The sequence below is a fragment of the Tupaia chinensis genome, unplaced genomic scaffold (genome assembly GCF_000334495.1).
Source record: "Tupaia chinensis unplaced genomic scaffold, TupChi_1.0 Scaffold000275_1, whole genome shotgun sequence".
In the NCBI taxonomy this organism is placed as follows: Eukaryota; Metazoa; Chordata; class Mammalia; order Scandentia; family Tupaiidae; genus Tupaia; species Tupaia belangeri.
The window spans coordinates 659409-682971 of record NW_006159757.1 but is presented as its reverse complement, the minus strand read 5'-3'; the positions used below and the strand labels follow the sequence as shown (position 1 = coordinate 682971).

The 23563-nt window shown below is 44.0% G+C and overlaps 1 protein-coding gene across 3 annotated transcripts in view; it reads left to right on the top strand.

Moving 5' to 3' along the window:
• CAMK1D (calcium/calmodulin dependent protein kinase ID) overlaps positions 1-23563 on the top strand; it is a 483186-nt gene that overhangs the window by 420003 nt on the left and 39620 nt on the right. For all 3 annotated transcript variants that reach the window (XM_014588391.2, XM_006150006.3, XM_006150007.3), the window contains exons 5-6: positions 5501-5627; positions 23254-23329. In XM_014588391.2, coding sequence (XP_014443877.1) covers positions 5501-5627; positions 23254-23329 — 203 coding nt within the window. The remainder of the gene's footprint in view (positions 1-5500; positions 5628-23253; positions 23330-23563) is intronic.

Genomic DNA, 23563 nt, shown 5'->3' with positions numbered 1-23563 from the left:
CAGGAATAAATGGTGGAGGCTGTGCCATGGGCTTGGTATGGGCTCGATCAGCCGACTGCGCACTTCCATGCCAGGCACCAGGGCCTTCCCTGCCCTCTGGTGTCCCCACCTAATGCCAGTTCCGTGCTTCCAAAACATAGCAGGCCACTCTCTCTAAACATGGTAACTGCAGAGATTCAGTGTGCTGGTCTGGTTGTCATGACTTGTCAGAAAAATAATTTCTACACAGATAAGCCATATCCTGGAGGGGCAGTTTCTATGAAAGACAGGCTGCTGGACGGAGCACTGTTTTTTACTCCTACCTAATGTGTCTGCAGAGGGGCTTGCAGCTCCCGGCCTGTGGGGCTTTAAGATCACCAGGCTTATAATTGTGGAAAGAACATTGACATTTTAGGACCTTTCCGAGATCTCTTTTCAGAGGCACAGAGGAGTTTAAATTACGTGGAGGAAGTTGGGATTCAAATGTTAAATTACCAGAAACATCTAAGAAAATGAAAACAACACGTGTAATGTAGGCTAGAACAAAAGAGAGCATGAGCGTGTTAATGTGAGATTAGTGTGCACTGTGCACTCCGGCGTACTACCTCACTCCCACGTGCAAATACACTTTCTCCTTCCAGAAAGGTATTGGCATGCCTTGTTGCCCCAAGAAGTGACAAATAATTGTTCTTTTTGCAAAATGAAGGGACTGAAACAGGAAGTGCCTACGACTGCCTCCTCGGTGTAGGAGAGGGCTCCCCATCCCTGCACTGTGCATGTTTGGAGCAGGATGAATCCTCGTCATGGGAGACAGCTCTGGGCATCGTAGGCCATCTAGCAGATCCTACTGGCTAGATGCCAACATCACTCCTAGAACTGTAACAACCAAAAATGTCATTCAGCTTTGCCAGATGTCCCCAGGGAGGCAAAACTGCTCCCAACTGAGAATCACTAGATTAAGAATGTAATTATGTGTAACATTAACTTCACTGGAAGTGTTTTGGTTCAGACATTTGTAAAGCTTATTACGTGAATTATTATGAGGGTTGGGATTGATATTCCAACTCAGGTATTGACCACCCATGGTCTTGCAAAGATTCCACAATATATAGAGAAATAATTTTTCAGGTGAGTCCTAGATCTTGCAGGATCTGGGCAGAATTACAATACAGCGTGGGCAAGATCCCCTCCCTGCTCTACCCCCACCCAGCCTTCCTGTGCTGAGTGGGGCCCCTGTCAGGTTATTCCTGATCCTATCTCCTTCCTCATTCTCTTCCCTGCTCTCCCACTGCTGGGAAAACCCCTGTATCTTTATTAAGTCTCCAGCCAAGTGAAAGTATTGATATAAACTGTGAGTGACTGCTACATTTAACCCTCCTTGGACTAATTGTTCTTTACAAGAGTACTTTGTTGACCCAAGTGAATCTTTCATAGTAAGAAAGTATAGGGAGGTATTCCAGGCCCTTGGGTAGTCCCTGCTGGATTAAAATTTATTTAGATCACTTCATTGCCCCTGCTTGCTTACCTCTACAGCCGCAGAAGTCCTGAGACATGGAAGATTAAAAATCAGAAACAAAGAAAAAACATCTTCTCTGTACCCATACTTAGGTCCTTACTGGATTTTTCTGTCTTTGCTTTTAATGTTTTATCTATTTATTAATTTTATGTCAGAGGGCACCTGTATGTACACAGGATTGACTGGGAAGACAGGCCCCAATGGAGCCTAGTCATGCAGCAATCCTTTTGTCTCTGGTTCTCCATCTCATCAGGCTCCTGGGTGCTCATGCCCACCTGACATGTTTTTCAAGCCGACAGTGTCAGGACTAGAACTTTGGCCAGCCATGTGGAATCTGGCTTCCTCTGCACAGTGCATAACCACTGTACTACCGGGCTAGTCCTGGGACCTTACTGTTAATCAAAGGATAATTCTTAAATATTCAGAGAAACATGAACCAAATTCACTTTATAATTAGAGTATTTCCCTCTTGTCTAAGCATTATTTCTTTTTCTTTTTTTTTAAATTGGTTATAGGGTGCCTGTGCTCACTAGAGACAGGGTGGTGGGGGGAGTAAGAAAGCACCCCCAAGGGGGATGGCCACACCACAATTTCTTCTCCATTCTCCTCTTGGGATTTTAGGCATACATGCATGCACTTGGTATTTTTTTCAAGCCACTGGGTCCAGGACTCAAACCACTCAGTCAGCCATGTGGGATCAGCAGCCACTGGCTGACCCATCTAAGTATAATTTCTATTTCAACTATTGATTGGCCCATCTTTTTTTTTGTGATTTCTTATTTACATTTAATTTTACTTTCCTTTAAAACTCATTGGAAGCACCTTTAGCACACATGTGATTTTCTTCTAATCTTGTGATTTATCCGCAGAATTAACGTCACTGTGACTGTAAAATGTTGTGTTATTACTTTTGGGTGAATTGTTCTGCTAAAGAACAACATAATTTTGACACTTGTAAGAAAGCCTTTATTCAAGACTATTGCAATAATGAAGAGGGATCAACCTTAGCTCTGAGCACAACACAGACAAGCAGAGATTTATAGCCAAGGCGCAGGGAGAAGGAGTCTGAGATGGAAACTCAGTAAGAGAACCAGGCTTGATGCACACACCCATAATCTCAGCTACTTGGGAGGCTGAGGCAGGAGGATCATGAGTTTAAGGCCAGCCTGGACCTTGTCTCTATAAAAAAAAAAAATTGAAAGAAAAAGTTACTAAGAGGAGATATCAGGGGTGAGGGTATTTGGCTAGTCTGACCTAAGTGTACTCTTGCCGAAGACAGTTCAAGGATTTTGTCACTGACCAAGATGCTCTCCTTTAACCAAATTTGATCAGGCTCCTTTGTGTTTTTTTTGTTGTTGTTGTTGTTGTTTTGTTTTTGATTGGATCCTAATGTCAGTCTGCATCCTTAGTCAAGTGGCTCTGCCCAACAGGTCCAGTAGTTTTATCATGGATTCTGTTGAATCGGTTAGGCCAAAGTCTCCTATCCTTGATATCTGATCAATTCCTGATTCCCCATCCTTGATAGATGATCACCTTGGCCTACCTTCAGCAGAAATCCTGTCAAGTGAGGGACAAAGAACATGACTGGATATCAGGGATGAGGGGTTCTCTCTAAATTGACATAGCAGAATTCTTGGTACAGCCGAGCTCAGCAGGCATGGCAAGAAAAGGATGACACAGAAGGCCAAAACTGAGTCCTCATCAAGAAGAGAGTTCAGGGAACCAGCAGTTAGCATAATGGCTATGTCGCTGGATTCCCACGTAGTCGACCATGGTTTGCATCCCAGACCCGGTGACTTAAACTCATGCCAGGCGCGTGTGCATGTGTGCCCAAGATCCCGAGAGGAGAATGGAGGAGAAGAGATTGCGGCGTGACCATCCCCCTTGGGGGTGATTTCTCGCTTTCTGTCTCTATGTCTCTCTCTGTCTGTCTGGCAAGCGCACGCGCCCTATAGCGAAAACCTCTCAAAAAAGAGAGTTCAGAGGAGCTGGCTAAAGTTTGGTCAAGGAGAGTCTTTGTCAGTTTTCAGAATTTCCTCCCAGCAGTGGTTCTACATGGAATCCTCCCAAGGAGTTCTACAGTCCAGAGTCCTGGGCTCCATTTTGGATCAACCAATGGACAATATGTCCAGCCATGTCATACCCACACGGCTGAGCCAGAGCCAATTCTCCAAATGAGCCTGATCACTCTACGTAAGAATAGTTCCTAAACTTCAGTACTTGGGAACCAAAGATTCATCACAAACTCTGACAAGTGAGAATATTGCCTCACCTTTGGGTTGGGAAGGAGAGCCAGATAGGAAATGGGTTTCCCATGTCAGATCTCCCTGTCACATTCCCTTCAAGGTTTTGTATAAATGAGAAACATGATTACTTACTTGATAAATCTCTGGAATTACTCAGATGGGTGGATCTTCTTAGACAACAGCAGAGGTGACAGTCATTGACATTATCTCCCTCAGTGACAGCTCATCAAGTAAAGCAACTCTTTAATAAAAGAGCAGACACCTCTTCTGGGTTCAGGTTCTCACCTGCCAGTGCAGGGGCAAGCTCTGAGGTGGTGGCACCTGAGTCTCCAGATGCCCCACTCCTTGTTAGAAACAATGAGATTCCCCATTTTGACTAGGATACTATGCTAATGATGCTCCCTTCAACCCCTGGACCACCACCCCTAAGCTCCTCTTCTTTTTAATTTTTAGAGAGGTTTTTGCTATAAAGCGCATGTGCTCGCCAGAAAGACAGAGAGAGACAGAGAGACAGAAAGTGAGAAATCACCCTCCAGGGGGGAGGGCCACGCCGCAATCCCTTCTCCTCCATTCTCCTCTTGGGATCTTGGGCATGCACGCACACACGCCCAGCGTGAGTTTAAGCTACCAGGTCCGGGACTCGAACCGACTCGAACCGTAGTTGACTACATGGGAGTTCAGCAACATAGCCATTACGCTAACTGCTGGTCCCCCTAAGCTCCTCTTCTATAGACTGGGTGTAGGTTGTAATTGCCATGAGTGTTGCAGAACCGTAGTGAAGACAGGAACATGGGAACTGTGAGGGTAAAAGAAGACCTTTGCTGTGTGTTACTGCTGTCTGAGTCCTGTCCTGTACTGCTCAGAGAAGCAAACCAGAAACAGTTGCAACTCATGCTTTCCAGAAAGGCTGATGGAAACATGAAGTCCTTAAGGACACACTGATAGAGAGTACTGCATCTTACAAGCCCTGATTCATTCTGACATGGCCTCGCTCTGCTTCTCAAGGAGGGAAGCAAGCAGGTGCCTGCTGATCTCAGTACTTAGCAAGTACAGCACGGCTTCCAGGATGTGGTGCTGGCAGGAAGAGCGAGCCCTGGATTAGAGAAAAGTAGCCAGCAAGAGCCACTAATTTAAAACAGGAACAGAGACCCCATAATGGTGCAAGCAAGAGGGCACTGCTGCAGGGCAGCTGGGGCACAGGAGGCCTGGGTTCAGCCTCTGGTCTAAGCTAAAGCCAGTCAGGTACAGTGACATGAACCTGTAGTTTTCACTATCTGGGAGACTGGGGCAGGAAGATCATGGAATGGTGAGACCCTGTCAAGAAATCAACCGACCAACCAACCAATCTCTGTCTCTCACTTATTCTCTCTCTTATATTAAAAAAAGAGAAAAACGAATATAGTAATTTTACATAATAATTTTACTTCCTGAGAATCCCTATTTACCTAACCCCAGAATTGAATTGATAAGTCTGAGAGGCATCAGCTTTATAGATTGCCTTAAAATATGGTTAATTATTTTAAAGCAGAGAAAATATTCATAAAGGAAAAAAGGTTTTATGGAAAATCTTCCTGTGTAGGTTCTGTGTGGGGCCCTCTGAACTCTCGTGTTACCACTGCTGTAATTGATGTGCCTATTGTGCTTTGTCTAACGGTGGAGGGTATTCTTAAACTGTGAATAGGTTTTGTGGTTTGGTCTGTCTCCTACGATTAATCCAGCTTTAAACACAGTTTGTAAATTTCTTTTTCTCTCTTTCTAGCCTGAAAATCTGTTGTACTACAGTCAAGATGAGGAGTCCAAAATAATGATCAGTGACTTTGGGTTGTCAAAAATGGAGGGCAAAGGAGATGTAATGTCGACAGCCTGTGGAACCCCAGGCTACGTTGGTAAGGACAGTGTGTGTGTGTGTGTGTGTGTGTGTGTGTGTGTGTGTGCGTGCATCGTGTGTCAACTCCATTAGTCTTCTTGAGCATTTGAGTCTGGCGCCTGATCATAGCTTTCTTCATTTTCCTTCAGGGGAGAATAAAAAGATTGAAAGATACTGGAACAAGTAGCAGGGAGATGATTTCTCCCGAAACTTTGTAGCAGTCGGGTAGGAGTCCTGTTTGATTTGGGTGTGGGCCTGACTGAAGGCTGGGAGTTAATTTGGATGAGTTCCCAGGTACTAACGCCAGTGATACCACTTAGATCTGTTTTCAGATGATCAACAGTGAGACACTGTGATAACAAAAAAGTGCAGACATAATAAGACATTACAAATGTACGTCTGAAGCTGTCAAAAAGAAAATATTGATATGAGGACCCTAGTTCAAACTTTGACAAAGTGGCTGGCTTGAATCAGCCAATCTTGATCTGAACTAGGGAGGCCAAAATTTTAGTTTTTCCTAAAATCAGAGGCCTAGATTCTTCATACTAAACATACAAAATGGGAGAAATATAGCTGACACGTGGATACTAAGATTCATCTTCTGTCTTCCGGGAACCTGGAGGAAGGCCATTGGGGCTATTTGTGAATATTTTGAGTCTCTCATTGGCATCGGTGTTCAGTCATCAGCAAGTGGATGTGAAATGCCCACTGGGTGCACTCTGCTGTTCTAGGCACTGGGGTTAAGGAAGTCCCCACCCCCATGGAGCTTACAGTTTGGACGTTTACATTTAGTTTAGCTTACGCTTAGACTGTCAGACCTCATGAAGTCCCAGAGCGACTTCAGAGCCTAAGTGCTACCAAGAAAACAGAACTAGAGGTATGCAGTAGCATCACAAGGGGTGAGGAGGAGTTCGGACTGGGTTTAGAGGACAAGGAGACCACGGGGCACTCACCTTAACAGTGAGAAGAAGCCAGCCCCGTATAAGTGAGAGGACTGCATTTCAGGCAAGGAGTCAGCTTTGTGCAACAGCAGGAAGGCATGGAAATGGTACCAGCAAGAATGTCTGAGGGCAAGGGGAAAAATGAGGTTGGAGTAAGGTTTGGAAAATGGAGAGCAAGGCTGCCTTCTTGTCATGCAAACTGCGATGGCCTTTCTTCAAGGGAACAGTGAATGAGGCACCCTGAAAGAGGAAGTAGAGGTGTGTGACCAACCTCATTCCTGTGTATCTCTGGAGACCACCGCAGATCCTTCCCTGGCAGACTGAAGAGAGCCAACCTCAAACTAAATGGCTCTGTGAGCACCGGGGTATTGTGGGAAACTCCAGTGCCCTGGAGGCACGTCATGGCCTTTCCTCACTGTGGTGTCGTGTAAAAGGGGTATATGTCTCTGTTTCATTTCCAGAGAAATTTAGAGAAGGGAAGCAAAGAGATGGCTTAGGGATAGAGGACAAAACAAGGGGAAGGGGATATCCTCCGTGGCCTAATGGTTAAGGAATTGGATTCCACATGGCTGACCACACTATTCAAGTCCCATAGCTTGAGAACCATTCCAGGTGTATGTACATGTGTGCCCCTAATCTCAAAAAGTGGGAGAAATGGAGGAGAAGGGATTACGATGTGACTCTTCCCATGGGGGTAGGATGCTTTCTCCTCTCCCTCTTTCTCTGACTCTCTCTGGTGAGCACACACACTTTGTAGCGAAAAATAAAAAATAAAAACATAAAAATGAGGGAAGGGGAAGAAAGCAACAGACATTAAGAAGGGGGAGCCACCGGTGGTGGAAATGCAGCGGGAGGGGAACTATGGTCAGGGCTGGCACAGACAAGACTGTGCCCTTAGGTTGTACACAAGCATTGGGCACAGAAGGAGAGGGTGCGCTGATGGTTTTTAAGAGGCCAATGCAGGCCTTGGTAGAGACTAATGGCTTGGTAAGTGATCATCTGTCCTAGGATAGTGCAGCAGGGAGTAAAGAATGGCCTGGCCCATCTGAAAGCTGTCAGATTCCAGACACCCACACACACATATTCAGAGGGAATGTGGTCAAAGTTTTATGAAAGATTGGAAGTAAAGTTTGAGAGAAAGATGGAAGTCCAAAAGAGAAGTCCAGAATCATTCTGAGGTCTTTTTACCTGAGCACCTGAAAGCGTACAGGTGCCTTTATTTTAATTTGAGGTGGAGGAACCTGTGGGATGAGCAGGCTGCAGTATTACAGGGAGTTTGGTTCGATTTGTTAAAGTTTGCTGGGCCAGGGGGTAGCTGGAACACGAGTCTGGAGTTCTGGGGGGATATCCAGCCTGCAAGTCTGTACAGTCAATTCTGGTTATTCATGATTTAATTAGAGAGTCCTGAACTATTGTCCCTAAGGGAAATCCAGGGTTAGGTTTCTGTGAGACTCTGGTCACAGTGTTTTATCTGGGGAATGTGGAACTTGAGTTGTGGTGTGAGGCACATGGTTAAACACATGTGTTTACCTGGGGTGAGAGTCGAAGCGTGAGTGTATGTGGTGTGCATATGGATGTTCTCCAGTTCAGTCCAAGCCATCAGGCAGGCAGCAAATAATAGTGAATGAGACGAGATAACCTCAGGCCTCCTGAAAAGATGAAGAGAGACAGTAGAGGCCGGGGGGACCCTGTTCCAACCACAGTGATTCATAGACATTAGAAAGTGAAAAAGTTAGTTACGGTGTCTGTCTTCTTGTCAGGGTGGCTTCACTGTTCTCAGCAAAGTCTCTAGTGCCCAGACACTTCTCTAGGCAAAGAAGGTTGCTGATGCTGTGACCTGCCCAGTCTCCCCTTTTAGGGGTTGGCTCTGGGGCTGTAGTTTAAATGCTCTGAGATGTCCATAGTTGGATATACATTCCTCTGCTCTCATATTTAGCTCTGACGTTGTAAAGCTCCAGCACTTTCTAAACTGAATTTTGCTTCTCTGTGTTCTGGCAGAGCCTACTGCATGGCAGTTTTTCTCGATTTCTGAGTGGCTGCTGTCCAAGTGATCTGGTGTGTTCAGCCCCATTAGCCTAGGGATGGTGTGCAGAAGTGATCCTCGTTCATACTACCCTAAGTGGAAGCAAGTGGAGCCACTGAGTAATTCCAATGTCAGATATGGAGTTTTCTTTGAGGAGGGTTGGGGCCGAAGAGGACTATGAGAACGTAGGTGTTCACTTGTTTCTATGTACTGAGCAATCCCTGGAGAGTCTGGCCCAGGGATAAGTAAGCCCTGTTGAAGGGACACAACTTTAGGGCAGGTCAAGGGCTACTTTGAAGAGCTCGTGTCTACATGGACATCCCTTGGGCAGTCATCGGCTGAGCTGGGCCTGTTTCCTCCTATTCAGCCATCAGAACCCAGCTGACATGTGACCTCCTTTTGATTGCCTTCCCAACACTCCATCATCCTTTCCTTTCTCATCCTAGTTCTTCTCCTTGACCCTATTTTCAATGTGATGGCTCTGACCACATCGCATAAGGATTCATATTTACTTGTGTCTCTCCTTCACTGCCCCATGGGGTTTTCTCATGCAGGAACTGTATTTTATTTTATTTGCCTTTGTATAGATGTTTGCAGAACTGAATAAAAACACAAGACTCATACATATTAGCAATTATTTCTTTTCTTCTTCCCCTTCCATTTATTTAATGTGTATTATTGAATTCATATTACATGCTGTGTACAATGTTTGGAATTAGACTGTAGATATGAGTAAGATGTAGACTCTGACCTCAAAATGCTCAAGAGTATTATGAGAGATACAGGGAAGACAAGTAAATTTAATAATGTATGGCAAATGCTACATTATTTATCCACTTAAGAATTATTTATTTAGTACCTACCTTCTGTTCTAGGCACTGAGGGTGCATCAATAGAAAGAGGGGGGAAAAAAAACAATGCCTCCACCATCCTGGTACTTATATTCGAGTGGGAGAGAGACAGACTGTGAGCAAATAGTTAATAGACCTATTCATGTATTAGATGGTGATTTGTACCATGGACCAAAATGAGGCAGGGCAGAGGAGGAAGTATGTGCCTAGAGAGGAGAGTGACAACTTAAATATAACAATCTTGCAGCCCTAAGAGGGTAATAGTAGAGTAAAGATTTGGTAGAACTGAAGGAGCTGTCCGTGTTGTTATTTGGAGGAAGGGCATTCTAAGCACAGTGAAAGACAGGCAGGACTATGTGGGCAATTAGCAAGAAGGGTGAGCAAAGAGGAGAGCAATAGAAGATAAAGCCAGAGATGTAATGGACAGAGAGTGTGCAGACCAGGACTTAGAAATCATTGTAAGGGGGACTAGCAGGTGGTGTAATGGCTATGTTGCTGGATTCCCATGTAGTCGACCATGGTTCCAGTCCCAGACCCAGTGGCTTAAACTCACGCCAGGTGCATATGCGTGCATGTCCAAAATCCCAAGAGGAGAATGGAGGAGAAGGGATTGCGGCATGGCCATTCCCCCTGGGGGGTTGATTTCTTGCTTTCCATCTCTCTCTTTCCAGCGAGCACACATGCCCTATAGCAAAACCCTCTCAAAAAAAAAAAAAAAAAAAAAAAAAAAAAAAAGAAAAGAAAAGAAAGGAAGGAAGGAAGGAATCATTATAAGGACTTCAGCTTTTACCCAGGGTGATGAGCAGCTATCGCAGGCTTCTGTGTTACTCATGACATGGTCTGAATTTCAGGAGGATCCCTCTAGGGCACAGGCTGGGATCAGGATAGATGGTGCAGAAAGAGCCCAGGATGGAAGGGAGACCAGTTAGCAGGCTCATGCATCAGTCAGGTGAGAACTAGTGGAATCTTGGACCAGGTTGGTAACAGCAGAAGTAATGAAAGCTGTCAGATTCCATATATATATATTATAAAGACATTGTCAACAAACTTTTCTGAAAGATTGAAAGTAGGGTTTGAGAGAAAGAGAGAAATCAGAATCATTCTAAGATCTTTTTATCTGAGTACCTAAAAGGTTACAGTGGCCTTTTCATTGTTATTATTATTACTATTATTATTATTATTATTTTGAGGTGGAAGAACCTTGTGAGAGTTCGAGGAGTTTGGTTTGATTTGTTAAAGTTTGTTGGGCCAGGGAGTAGCTGGAACATGAGTCTGGAATTTTGGGGGAAGATCCAGCCTGCGAATCTGTAGTCAATTCTTGTTATTATTCATGGCTGAGTTAGAGAGCCCTGAACTATTGTTCCTAAAGGAAGTCCAGGGTTAGGTTTCTGTGAGCCTCTGGTCACATTTTTATCAACTGACCAATACGTAACCTCATTTTTTGTGTGTTTTTGCTTAAAGACCCTGTATTTAGTGTGTTTCATTGCTTCATTAGCATTGGGCCCTGGTCAATAACACTATAGTCCATGTGTGAATGAAGCTCATGTAACACATGTGTTTTCTCCATGAGGCACATCACAGCCCTCCTGAGCTTAGGAAAACTAGACAGTACTTTGCTTTGGGGCCGTTTTAAATAGGAAAATCACCAACAGAAAGCACCAAAATGTGAAAAACACAGCACAGAATAGACAGCGAAAGGATACTGTCTTTACAGTAGAAGCTGAAACTAGAGGGCAGAGGTGGTCTTGCTCCACCTCAGCTGGAAACATGCATGACAGGCACCTCAAACTTTTGGCACATACAAATGACTACAAAAGCACAAGGATTGATTTGGGGGTTACAGATATACTTCAGCAAATTCACAATACAGAATCTTCAAACCATGAAGATCGCCTGTATTTGGGAGATATTAACCTACAGGTGGCATTTTAAAGCTGTGAACCTGGATGAGATCCCCAGGAGGGAGTGATGAAGAAGAGGAAAGGGTCCCAGGACTAGGTCCTAGGAACATCAGTGTCAGGAAGTCAAGAGTCAAGCCGGAACCAGCGGAGGAGACTGAGACAGAGAAGGGTCAGCAGGCAAAGTGGCAACAAAACCAAGAGAGAGTATGATATCCTGGAAGCTGAGTGAGGAAAGTGCTTTGAGGAAGAGAAAGCATCACATGTCAACTGCTGCTATTAAGTCAAATAAGATGAGGACTCAGTATTGACCATTGGTTTTGGGAGACATCAAATTATGAATTACTTGAATTATTAAGTTGGGAGCCCAGCAGTCAGAAGAGGAAGATGAAGTGGGTACTGCTAAGAGGAAACCAGCACATGTCAACCCTTGGAGCTGACACAGCTGCCCTTCACCTCCCCTAGCAGTGGCCTGCCTCTGCCTTACTCTTAGGACAGTCTTTTGGTTCTAGGACAAAGAAGTCACAGCTTCATTTCTGCTGAGTAGTTTCCATTTTGAACAGGGGAGAGCTCAGCTCCATCCAGCATCTGTAAGAGAGAAGGGAGAGGGTGCTATTCTCATCCTCCTCATTCTGGGAGCAACATTCTCACTCCGAGCCCAAGTCAGGAGCAGGGGGTCGCTGTCTGCTCCCAGCCTGCTGTCTTGTTCTAGGACTTAGAAAGAAATGTGTCAGTGTAGAATGAGGAAAAGCTTCCATCCCCCTTGACATTCTGTACCTTGATAGCTTTAGTTCAGACTCTGTAGGTAAACCTTGTTTTATTTTTATTATCATCATCTAAATGTATGTTACTTAATTCTTCTAACATTACATTATTTCTTCAATTTAAATGTGCTCTCTATAATGGAAAAACAATGAAAAGGGGGCTGTTTTCTCCAAATATCCCAAAGCATATCGTGCTCAGGAGATGACAATAGGAATCTAAACACTTGGAACTTCACCATGTTACATGTTGTAGCTGCCTGGATTTGACACATCTTTTCTTGGGTGTCATGGCCCATGGAGACATAGCATCATCTTACTGACAGCAGGAGATTGTGCACATCTCTGCATCCATGACATTGGGTGGCAGGTGGCTCGTGGAGCTGGCCCTGTCTACACCAAGAAGTTCTTCAATAGATTATGGCAGGAGGGCCATACAGATCTGTGTAAAGTAACATATGTCAGCTATGAAGTAACTAACATTTCAGAAGCAACACTAAAAATACAGATGAGAGAAAGATCGAGAAGGCCTGAATGACCAGAGAAAACTCATGGAGTAAGTGGGTTTGAAGGAAGAGTGGCACTCAGGAAAGATAAGGAGAGTTAGTACGGCAAGTGGGGGAACCAGGGCCCCAAGTCGTGATTTGTTTCTCGTAGGTTGTGGGAGAAAGGAACAGGCTCATTTGGCTTGGAGAGAGGGCGTGTGTGAATAAGTAGTTGGTGAGAATGTATGAGCAATGATGGGCCCATCTGGTGGAAATTAGCTCCTCAGGGTAACACAGTGGCCATCAATATGGTATTGACCTGAGTTTGGAATCCATTCAAGTCAGGTATAATATTCCCTTTGCTGTTGCCAGTGAGAGATAAAGCTAAGAAAGCTTTAAAAAATTACTTATGTTGCCAGCTCAGCTATATTAATTAAAATATCCATCTGGGTTCTTTTGTAATCTCTGAACATCAATAATAAGTAGCAGAAAGCATCCATATCAGTCATGTAATTGATTAGAGACTAGAGATGACAAATACACTGTTTGGTAGAGGAGAGCCTGTTGTTTTATTTCTTAATGCAGCGATTTACACACTGATGTGATTGCTCAGACTTTGTGGGTTTAGTTTTCTGGTTTCAGAAACTGAATTAAACCAAAAGAACTTCAGACCTATAGATCAAGTGGCTAAGTGTATCCCAAGAGGAGGGTAGCCATGTTGTCCTCTCCCTAGCAGGGTGATTTCAGGAGTTCGAAACTTCACTTTAGAAAGGGGGAGGGGGTGTGGAGAGTTTAACTGCTCTGTGATGTTTTTGAGCAGAGTGACTATTTTTTTTTTAACGGAGCCTTGTTGAGTGATGATTTATCACTTTGCATTATTTCATTTGGAGTGCATGGCAACAGGCACACTGTTCCATTGCTGGGCGTCACTCAAGCACAGGAAGGAACATTTACACCTGGCCCATCATTCTGTGCATAAGCAGGACTATACCTTGGTTATTTAGACAGTGGCTGGCTAAGGTTAGTGAGTCTATTGGGGAAGGACTTACTCCATTTTCCTCCTGGAAGGTTGCAGTGTCACCTGCACAGCCATGACAGGCGTCTTTGGCCTAGCTCTGATTTAGCTTGCTTAAAATAACGTAAGCATGTTTTGTCTTGTTCTTCTCTAAATGGATATGGAGCACAGTTGGTCAACATTCTCAGCATATTTTTCATCCAGTTAGAGGAGTGTTGTTAATTCAACCTTCACTGCAGTTTTAGAACTTGATATGGGATTTAAGATTATGCTCTTAGAAATCAGAGCTTCCCATCCATCAGTGCAGTATTGGGGTGAAGGCCTTCGTTTTCAAGGCCGTCAGCCTAGAGTTGGTGGCAGTCACAGCAGAAGACTTAAATGCAAGCGTTCTGTGTCTGTGCCTTTGTTTAGATCTGCGGGAAGTCCCAGCCCTCCACTTAAGCCCCTGGTTCTCAGTTTCTTACACATAAAACAAACATGTTGGGCTAAATATGCCACACATTTTTTTCTGGTTCTCACATTATATGTTTCTATAGATATGTGGCTGAGTATCCCTTAAGTATGTAAGATATTGACTGCCGTATTTTTCCCATTCACTCAGATAAGAAGAAATTGATTAAGTTGATGGACAGCATCCATTTCTGTCCTCTTCAGTAGCCTTCTCAGCCCTTTTCATCTTTCTTCATCATGCTTCTGTTTCCAACCCTTTCATCTTCACTCTTCAGTTGTGGTAGTTTTCCCTCATAGAGCTTGTTTTTAGGAATCAGATTTTGGAACATGACTGGAAGCATTGCATCACTGCTCTGATCCCCTGAGACCATTAGTGCTGAAACTGGATTTTCTGTATCTGAGAAATTGCCATCCAGGCCACAGGCAAGGAGGTAGAAGACCCAGATACTGCATTGGACAGTCCCACTAACTCACCCTTAACACAGTGTTTTAAAAGCCCTTCTAGAATTTCCATGTGACTGTTCCCTAAATACTTGAGGTTGGGATGGAATTCAGTGTTTCTGGACTAGCACCATTTTGTCATGGAGAAGAGGAGGGCAATCAGCATTTTGTAGTGTTTTTTTTTTTTTTTTTTTGTCATGATTGAAAACCAAGATATTAGAATGACAATAACAGTCATCTTAATTTCGAAATACCACTTGCAATATTTCTAAAGAAAGGCTGGATTGAGTGCAAAGAGGCCATCAAGTGTTCACAAATCAGATAGGGTGGGAGGCTGAGTCTTAGGGCGACTTATAAGGGCCTCAAAATGGAGTTATCTGTTGTTCTGCAATGCTGTACTCAGAACGCTTTCTTTCCTCCGCCTGCTGAATTCCAAGTCTCTCCCACATGTTAAAACCCCAGCTGTCCTCCTTGCATCCACTCCCTTCCCTTCCTTAGCCACACTCCTCCACCCACCAGCCACGTTTTGGCTTTGGTAGAATTTAAACAGTAATCCCAGCTCAGACCAGAATGGTAATTATAAACCAGCATGGTGCTTTAGTGGGGATTTTTCATGCCTGTGGTCAAGTTCAAGTGGCTACTAGGAAAATTGGAGTAAGCTGCTCTTTAGAAATTACAGCTCTAAGTGTTGAATAAGAAAGAGCAAAGGAGTCTATACCAACAGAACAAGACTGGAGCTGTCTCAAGAACCTTCAACTTTGCTGCTGAGACTTTGGGCTGAGACACACAATTGTCAAGGAACGATTTCGTGTTTCAGTTGTATTTTGTTTGCCCACAGTCCATATTGAGCTACTCTAAAGCCAGGTGAAGCAAGGTGCTCCCAGGAAAGCCCCTTGTTATCTGATTTTTCACTCTGTTTTAATGGCCTGCTGCTGAAAATCCTACTACTGACGGAAAGACAGGACAAAGCACATTCAGCATCACCTCTTTGTTGTGATAACAGTTCTTACCAGGCCAAATTCTCCCCTGAAGTATATGCCTGGGGTTCTAACAATACAAAAGCTAAATTTTATTTTCCTTGATCTTTAGAATTTTATTTACCACCTCTGAAGAGGTCATTGCTGGATAGAAATGTCACCTTTCTCTCTCACTATTAAAAAAGAAAGCTTTGCTCCACCTCTCACATGTACTTCCACAAACTCTTCAAAACACTGTTGTGTTTGATTTCACAGACTGTTTTCACTTGCCCACCAGCTAGGAGGATTTTTCCCCCCTCGCTTCTTTATTTATTTACTTTATTAAGTTTTTGGTGTAGGGCATGGGCTTGCCAGAAAGAGACAGAGAGAGAGAAAAAGAAATCACACTCTAGGGGAGATGGTCATGCTGCAATCCCTTCTCTCTGGATTTTTGGCACACATGTGCATACGCCCATCCTGATTTTCAAGCATTCAGGTTCAGGACTCGAACCATGGTTGGCCATGTGGTAGTCCCACACCTTAACCACCACGCCACCTCTTCTCACCTCTTAGTGGAAGTTCCTCAAGGACAGGAAAGCTGTGACCCAAGTGTCTAGCTCTGTACACAAACATCTACTGGTGTTTCCTGAAATGAGGGATCACATCCAAACTCTTCCACAAAGGCACAGCTCCAGGACAAAGTGGCAGATGCCTTTCAAGACAGGAAATAGGCATAGAAAGATAAGGAATTATCCAAAGTATGCTGACACAGAGCCCAGCTTTTAAGTCTGTCCCCTGATGCAATGATGGATCTGAAGTAAAAGAGTTTCATTTGGAGTAAATTCAATGTTTCAGAGTAAGGTAAACTTGAAAATCAGAAAACTTCCCCACTATGCCTGATCTCATCGGTATCAGCCTCACTCCCTGTCTCAGGAAGGCCCCTATAGCTGGTGCCTGGTGGTTTCTGTAGTTTATGTCTAAACTCAACACCTCAGACAATAGGAACATCACAGAGCAGGAACCAGGCTTTCCTTCTTCACCCCATAATGTCAGTGACTACCCTGGCATCCAGCCCGTGGGAGGCACATCAGTAGATACTGATCAAATGACTGAATAAAAGGAAAGCCACCACGCAGGACCATTGGCTTTTACCTTCTGGCACCGAGGGCCGCTCCCTCTGGCTTGTGCAGTTCTTTTATTCCCTGGAGGTGGTCATCCCTGAAGTGCTGAGAGGAGCTGGAGAATAAGTGTGCACAGAGGGAAACAAATCGCCTTGAACCTGAGCTTAGAATAGGGTGAGGTCTTCTCAGTTTCCTCCACCCTATCAGCAGAAACTGCTGTTTGGCACATCCTTGAGTGCTCAGGAAAAGGAAAAAAAATCTTTTTCTACTTTATAAGAGCATGGAGATTGGTCCCCCACCCCTTCCCGCCCACACGTGTGTGCATTCGCACGTGTGCACACACACACACACACACACACACACACACCTGCTGTTCTCTTAGTTTTCAGTTCCACTTAGTTAAGCCTTTTTCGTCTCTCTCCTTCAGGAAGGAAAATGGGCAATTTAACTGTTTTTAAAACAAGATGAAAGGTTTTTGAAATTAATATATTTTTTTGAAATTTCTGGAATCCTTCCCTTTACCAGGAATACTTGCTCTAAATCAATATAAATAAAATAGCTAGATTCGTAGAAGCCGTTTCCCACGAAGTAGAATTTTCCATAAAGTGGGTTGGTAGCGCGTCACACAGTAGTAAATCCAGTTATTTCAGTTCTAAGGCTGCAGTTCTGTGAAGAGCAGGAAGTGAGCCCGGGGCGCCGAGGAGGACCACCTCTGTCTGCAGAGATCTCTAAGGGCTCGTGGGATGCTCTGCTGAGCTTGCATGATTCACATGGAGAGGAACTTTATTTACTGGGGTCAGCTAAGTAAGCCCGTGGGACACCATTTCTATCAGGAACAGCAAGAAAGTTGAATGTATAGCACTCGAGATCTAACTGGGACGGAGGTTCTGATCACAGAACAGAGTATTTCTGCTGTCCTTTAGCCCTAATCCTGATAATTCTGCACTCCCTTTGAGAAAGGTTTTAAAAGGACACTGGCATGAAAGATAAACACATCCACACACAGAGAATTAGAAAGAGTTCTGCCTCTCTTAGTCCTTAAAATTCCTGTCAGGAATCAGGTACTCATGATAGGATATGTAGCAATTGATCTTGCTCTTACCCCATATAGGCAGTTGCTAACTGACAGGTCCTGGCATTTCAAAATTTATTCGTCACCCACTCTCTCTTACAAGGTTATCTTTTAAGTTTTTAGGAAAATGCAGTTGAAGTACAAGTTCATTTTGGTGCAAAAATTTTTTTGAAATCCATGGTTTTTTCATGATACGCATTTCCATGGAAACTCCTCTTATGTTATTCTTTTTACCCTGCACCTACTCACCAAAAACCTTTGAGACAGCTGAGTTTATTTGTAGTTCAGTTGTAAGGAATTCAGGAAACATTAGAAGTAATGGTATATGTGCTGACTAGGCTGGGTTCAGCTTAATACCACGTGTTCACCAAGCAGAATGAGCTTGACCCTGACGTACAAAGATGAAGACTGTGTCCCTGTTGTGTCCAGCAGCATGAAGGCTGATATTGACAGTGTGAATCACCAGCATAAGAGATATGTGAGGTTCAGAGGGTGTCACAGGAGGCTAGGGTGTGGCAGAACTTTGGTGAGTAGACCTGGGAACCTGTTAGGCTCAGTGCATGTCACCCAGGTTAGCTGCCCTCCACAGCCCCATTCCGTCCAGCTCTCAAAGTCTGACTTTGCCTAAGCCTAAGGGACAGTTCAAAGGGTGCACCTGCTGCCTTTCTTGCACATGTCCCTTTAACACCTGCAGGCAAGTGGGTCTCTGCAGCCACTGACAGCCCTGAGAGACTCGGCCTTGTTGCTGGGCCTATACTCTTAGCATGGCTGTGCCAGGAGAATAAACTCTTTCCTGATTTCCTGGGGGCTGATGGCATCACAAACAAGCTAGAAGCTGGCTTGTTGTTGTTGTTGTTGTTTTGTAGAGGTTTTTTGCGACAGGGCGCATGCCAGAGAGACAGACAAAGGCAGTGGAGGGAAAGTGAGAAATTAGCCCCTGGAGGGGTGGCCACACTGCAATCCCTTCTCCTCTATTCCTCTTCTGGGATCTTGGGCATGAAACACCTGAGTTTCAAGCCACCGGGGTCCAGGACTCCAACTGTGGTTGGTCATGTGGGAGTACACCCATGTAACCCCTACCTTTTAATGACTTGTCAACAGCTCCAAGTAAGTGCTTTCAGTCCCCTTGTTCACAAGGTGTGAGGGTGATGGGAGTTATTGCAAGGCCCTCTCACCATACTTGAATTCTGCTGCACACAATTAGAAGAGAATAGTGTTTCTCCTTGATTAGGAAGTGCCTCAGCAGCTCCAGGCAGTACCCAAGGACATGGAGCCATGGTGGCAGGCTCAGAGCCCTTACCACTTCCCGAGGCTCCAGGTGGACTGTGCTCTGCATCTCCTTGGCCCAGGAGCTCATTTGTCTTCTGAAAGTTTGCAAATTGGATGCTATGGTTTTTTTTTTTTTTTTTGTAGAATTACAAAAGAGTTTTTGCTAAGTGTTATAAGAGTGATACGATGCTAAGAAGTTCGACTGGTTCTCAGCATGAAAACTGGCCTCTAAAATGATCAGAGTGAGAAGTGGCCTCTTTCAGGGCTCCATGCTGCACCATAGTTGAAAGAAAGCAAGAAAATGGGAGGGGTGGGCCAAAAATGATAGCGGAATTCAAGGTGGCAAGACAGGGAACCAACTGCAGAACTCATGAGAGAGCAGGAGAGAAAATACCCCACTAATCCTCAGGGGGCTGTCATGTTCTGTTTGCCATGTCAGATTATCAGGGGGGTGGTTTAAATGTCCTAGAATTAAGTTTTTTCAAGAATTCGTGTGAGGGGCTGGCCTCATAGACTAATTGTTAAGGGAGCTGGATTCCACATGGCTAACCAAGTGGTTTGAATCTCAGCCCTGGCAGCTTGAAAAGCACACCAGGTGTATGTGTGTGCCCCAAATCCTGACAGGATAGAGAAATGAAGAAGAGACTGTGACAGGACCATGCCCATTAGGGGATTCTCTCTCTCTCTCTCTCTTTCTCTCCCCCCTCTCTTCTCTTCTCTCTCTCTCTCTTTCACTAACCCCCAAGGATGGTTGGGGGAACCCCCCAGGGAGGGTTGGGGGGGGGGGTGAGTGAGTTAGTGCATCCACAGTCCACAAGACATTCGATTCAGCATGTATCAAGTGCCTCATCAGCTATGCTATTTTTATTTTCTTTACTCTTTTCATTTTCTCTGTCCCTCTGTGGAGAGCACATGCATCTTCTGGCAAAAAAAAAAAAAAAAAAAAAAAAAATTAAGAGCATTTCTGTGAGATGACAATTAGCTATTTGAAGTGACCTAAGTAGGCCTTTTCAGATAGTGTTCTAAAGACCCTTGGTTCCAAGAATCACACTGTAAGTGAAATTAGAATTTAGGCTGTTGGTATGTATGCCATTATACAAGTTTTTAAATATTTGGATTTTTATAGGAATATTATTTCCAAATAAATTTGTCTTATTTGTTTTATCACAACTCCTGCATTTATTTCCAATTATAAACTCCACCAGAAGGCAAGTGATTTATCCACTTCTAATTGGTTAAAAAAAAATGTTTGTATTCTGTGGTTGATGTGACCCAAATAAGACATAGCAAATAGAATAAGAAATGTTTGGCACAAATATATAAATTCCCACCTTCTATTGTTATCCTAATATTTACTTAATAATTTAGAATTTTCTCCCTATCATTCATGCTAGGATCCAGAGCAAAAATCTTATTTTAACCATGAACTTAATGTTATAACCTTTGCCATTTCAGCAGAATCTCATTTTTAAAATTATTTAAATGTAGTTAGTCTGTGGCTTTAGGTATCTAAACATCTCCATTGACATTCAAACTTCAGGTTGCATAAGTATCAGCCACTTGCGGGACCAGCAGATGGCACAGTGGTTAAGGCACTGGACTCCCACATGGTCTACTACAGTTTGAGACCTAGACTTGAAACGGTGGCTTGAAACACATGCCAGGCACCTGTGTGTACGTGCCCAAAATCTCAAGAAGAGAATGGAGGAGAAGGGACTGTGGTATGGCCATCCCTAGTAGGGAGTGATTTCTCACTTTCTGTCTCTCTTTCTGTGCTCGCACCCTATAGCAAAAATCTCTTTCGCAAAAAGAAAAAAAAGTCAGCCACTTGCCTTTTAGCTGTATGCAAGTGCCCTGTACAGTTGCCCAGTGTGTATGTTGGTGCCTTTGGCAGACTGAAGGTGACATGTTTGATGTGAAAATGTCTCTGAGTGTGTGGATGGTAGCCAGCACATTCTTCTTCCTGACAGATGATGAAGAAAAGGAAGATGTTGCTCCTTTAAAAAATCCTCCCTCCACCATCCGAAAGTGCTAAAGAAGGCTGGAGTCCTCAGAGGATGCAGAGTATTAGCTTTTCCTAAGTGAGGCCCTGTTGTAGGGGCCAGGGTCTCTTATTCTCACTCCATATGTCCTGGCTCAGGGCATCTGCCCAACTTTTGCTCATACTCTGTAGAAGCAGATGTGGGAGCTGCTGATTGCTTCCATCTCTATGCTCTTTTCTTGTGTCCGTCGCCGTTGAGCACCTGGTATATGACATGAGTCTGTGCTCTCATTCTTGAACTGAGCACCTAGTGCCTATGCACTGTGACATCTGGTTGTGTGGAGTGGCCTGGCTCGCCATCTGGCTAAAGGGCTCTGCAGGTCCCTGCAACATGGAGCCCAGGGCCTTGGCCCTGTTGGCCTGGCTGTGTGCTTCTGCCATCAGCCCTGTGGGAGTCAGCTGCTCAGGTGGTGTTTTACGTGCCTCTCAGCCTCTTAGGAACTTTCCATCAGCCTTGGGGATGGCCCCTGAGGCTCCTTGCAGACGCAGTCACTTCTCACACCATCTGTGCCTGTGTTGGCCACTCAGATCAGTGTGCCAGCCCAGGGAGAGCATACTTCCTAAATCAGAAAGACAGTTACTGTGGTAAATGGCTCCCTTTTGTCAGTTCCCATAACAAGAGAGTCTGAGAAATATGCTCTTAGCTGTTGTGGGAGAAGGAACCATCAATACAGCCAGCTCCCAACTATCCAAGGGCTACTGTCCAATTGGTGACTTCCCTCACTTTGTAGTTCTGTGTCTCCCTAGCTACTGTGTTGAGGAAGAGCAGAGCAAGGGAGGATGTATATATTGATTTATTTCACTCTTTTATAAAAAAAAAATTAAAGTCTGATATAAATTTTGGAGTAACTAGGGACTAAAACCTAAAGTTAGATTTGGGAATATCTTTGGATACTTATTTCCTGTTCTCATGAGCAGAGGTATGCAACAATAATCCGTATACCCTCCTATCCTTGCTTTGAAAGATGTATATCTTCAAGAGAATGAAAAAGATGTCCTGTTAGTTTTTTCTGCAAAGGGACTTTTCCTACAGCCCAAAGAAGCTCTCACCTTAACAAACACTATGTTCTAGTGGAAAGAGCTGCCAGAAGGATCGGATTGACCTGGTTTCAAATCTCAGTTCTTTTGTATCTAGCTGTGTAACATGGAGCAAATTATTTAACTTCTCTGAAGCTTATTTTCCTAATCTATCAGGAGCAGATCATGATAATTCTCAGAGTGGCTGAAAGGGTCACAGTAGAAGACGTTTACAAATGACTAGCACCGGGTCTAACTGATGCTAGGCACTTACTATGGGTTCAATCCCTTCTGAGAGGAGGAGGGTGTAGAGGCCACTTGCAAACTAGGTCACCTTGGCCAAGTTACTTGACCCCTCGTATCTTCATGTCTTGACCTGTAGTTTGTGATCATGGTGATTGTAATAATAGTACTAACCCTCAAGGATGGTTGGGGTGAGTGAGTGAGTGCCTCCCCCCCACCCCCCAAGTCCATAGGATGTATGATTCAACATGTAACAAGTGCCTTGTCAGCTATACTACTTTTATTTTCTTACCTTTTAATTTTTATGGAAAATTTGTGTTAAAGATACCTTAAATCAGAGAAAGAAGAGACTTTACTTGTGAATAAGGTTTACTGTCTCTTCTTGTGCTAATTTACTCCAACTCAATATGCCAAACAAAGCTGATAGCCAGACACTTGGCTGTGGCCATGTGGCCATGAACAGAGTGCAGGCATAGCAAGGGATGAGCCTACACCCCTGGGATGGATGACTCTAGAGGAAAGGTGACTTTAGGACAAAGGAAGTGAGATTAAGTAGCATCTTTCCTCTTTCACAGATGAGAGAATGAAAGGAGGGTGCTAAGAAACAACTCATCCCAAAGCTTAGAGAATGAACTAAGAACAGGCCCAAAGTAATATTCCCGAAGACCAGATTCTAGCTCTAAGCGCTACTGCTCTGTGGGCTTCCTGAGAGCAGTGGGAGGGCACTTCACCTTTCTGTCCCTCCCGACCCCAGCCCCAGCCCGGCCTGCACAGGGCCAGCACTGCTGTTAAATAGCTACCAATTAAATATTTTTTGATTGACTTACTGAATTTGATAATCTACAGTCACACACATGCACATTCTTCTTTTTTATTTTTTCTAGTTAGGAAACCTAACAAATAAAGTGGGTCATATGTCTCTACTCGATTTTTGACTCAGAGAAAGTTAAGCCCAACTAGCAGCAGAAAAACAAAAACAAAACAAAAAGAACCTCTCACAAATGTCTCTAGTCTCAGACATTTAGCCATTGGATTTGTGTCTTTTCTTTCTTATTCCACAGCTCCTGAAGTCCTTGCCCAGAAACCTTATAGCAAAGCTGTTGACTGCTGGTCCATCGGGGTGATTGCCTATATCTTGTAAGTATTGCCAGTTTGGCTTTTGTTTTTCTTTTTCTTTTCTTTCTTTTTTTTCTTTATTATGGCAAAAGAAACATAACACGAAATTTTCCATTTCAGCCATGTTTAAGGGTACAACTCAATAGCATTAAGTACATTCACAATGTCGTAAAACCACTGCCAATACAGATTTCAGAACATTTTCATCATCTCAAACTGAAACTCTGTACCTATTAAATAATCACTTTCTACACT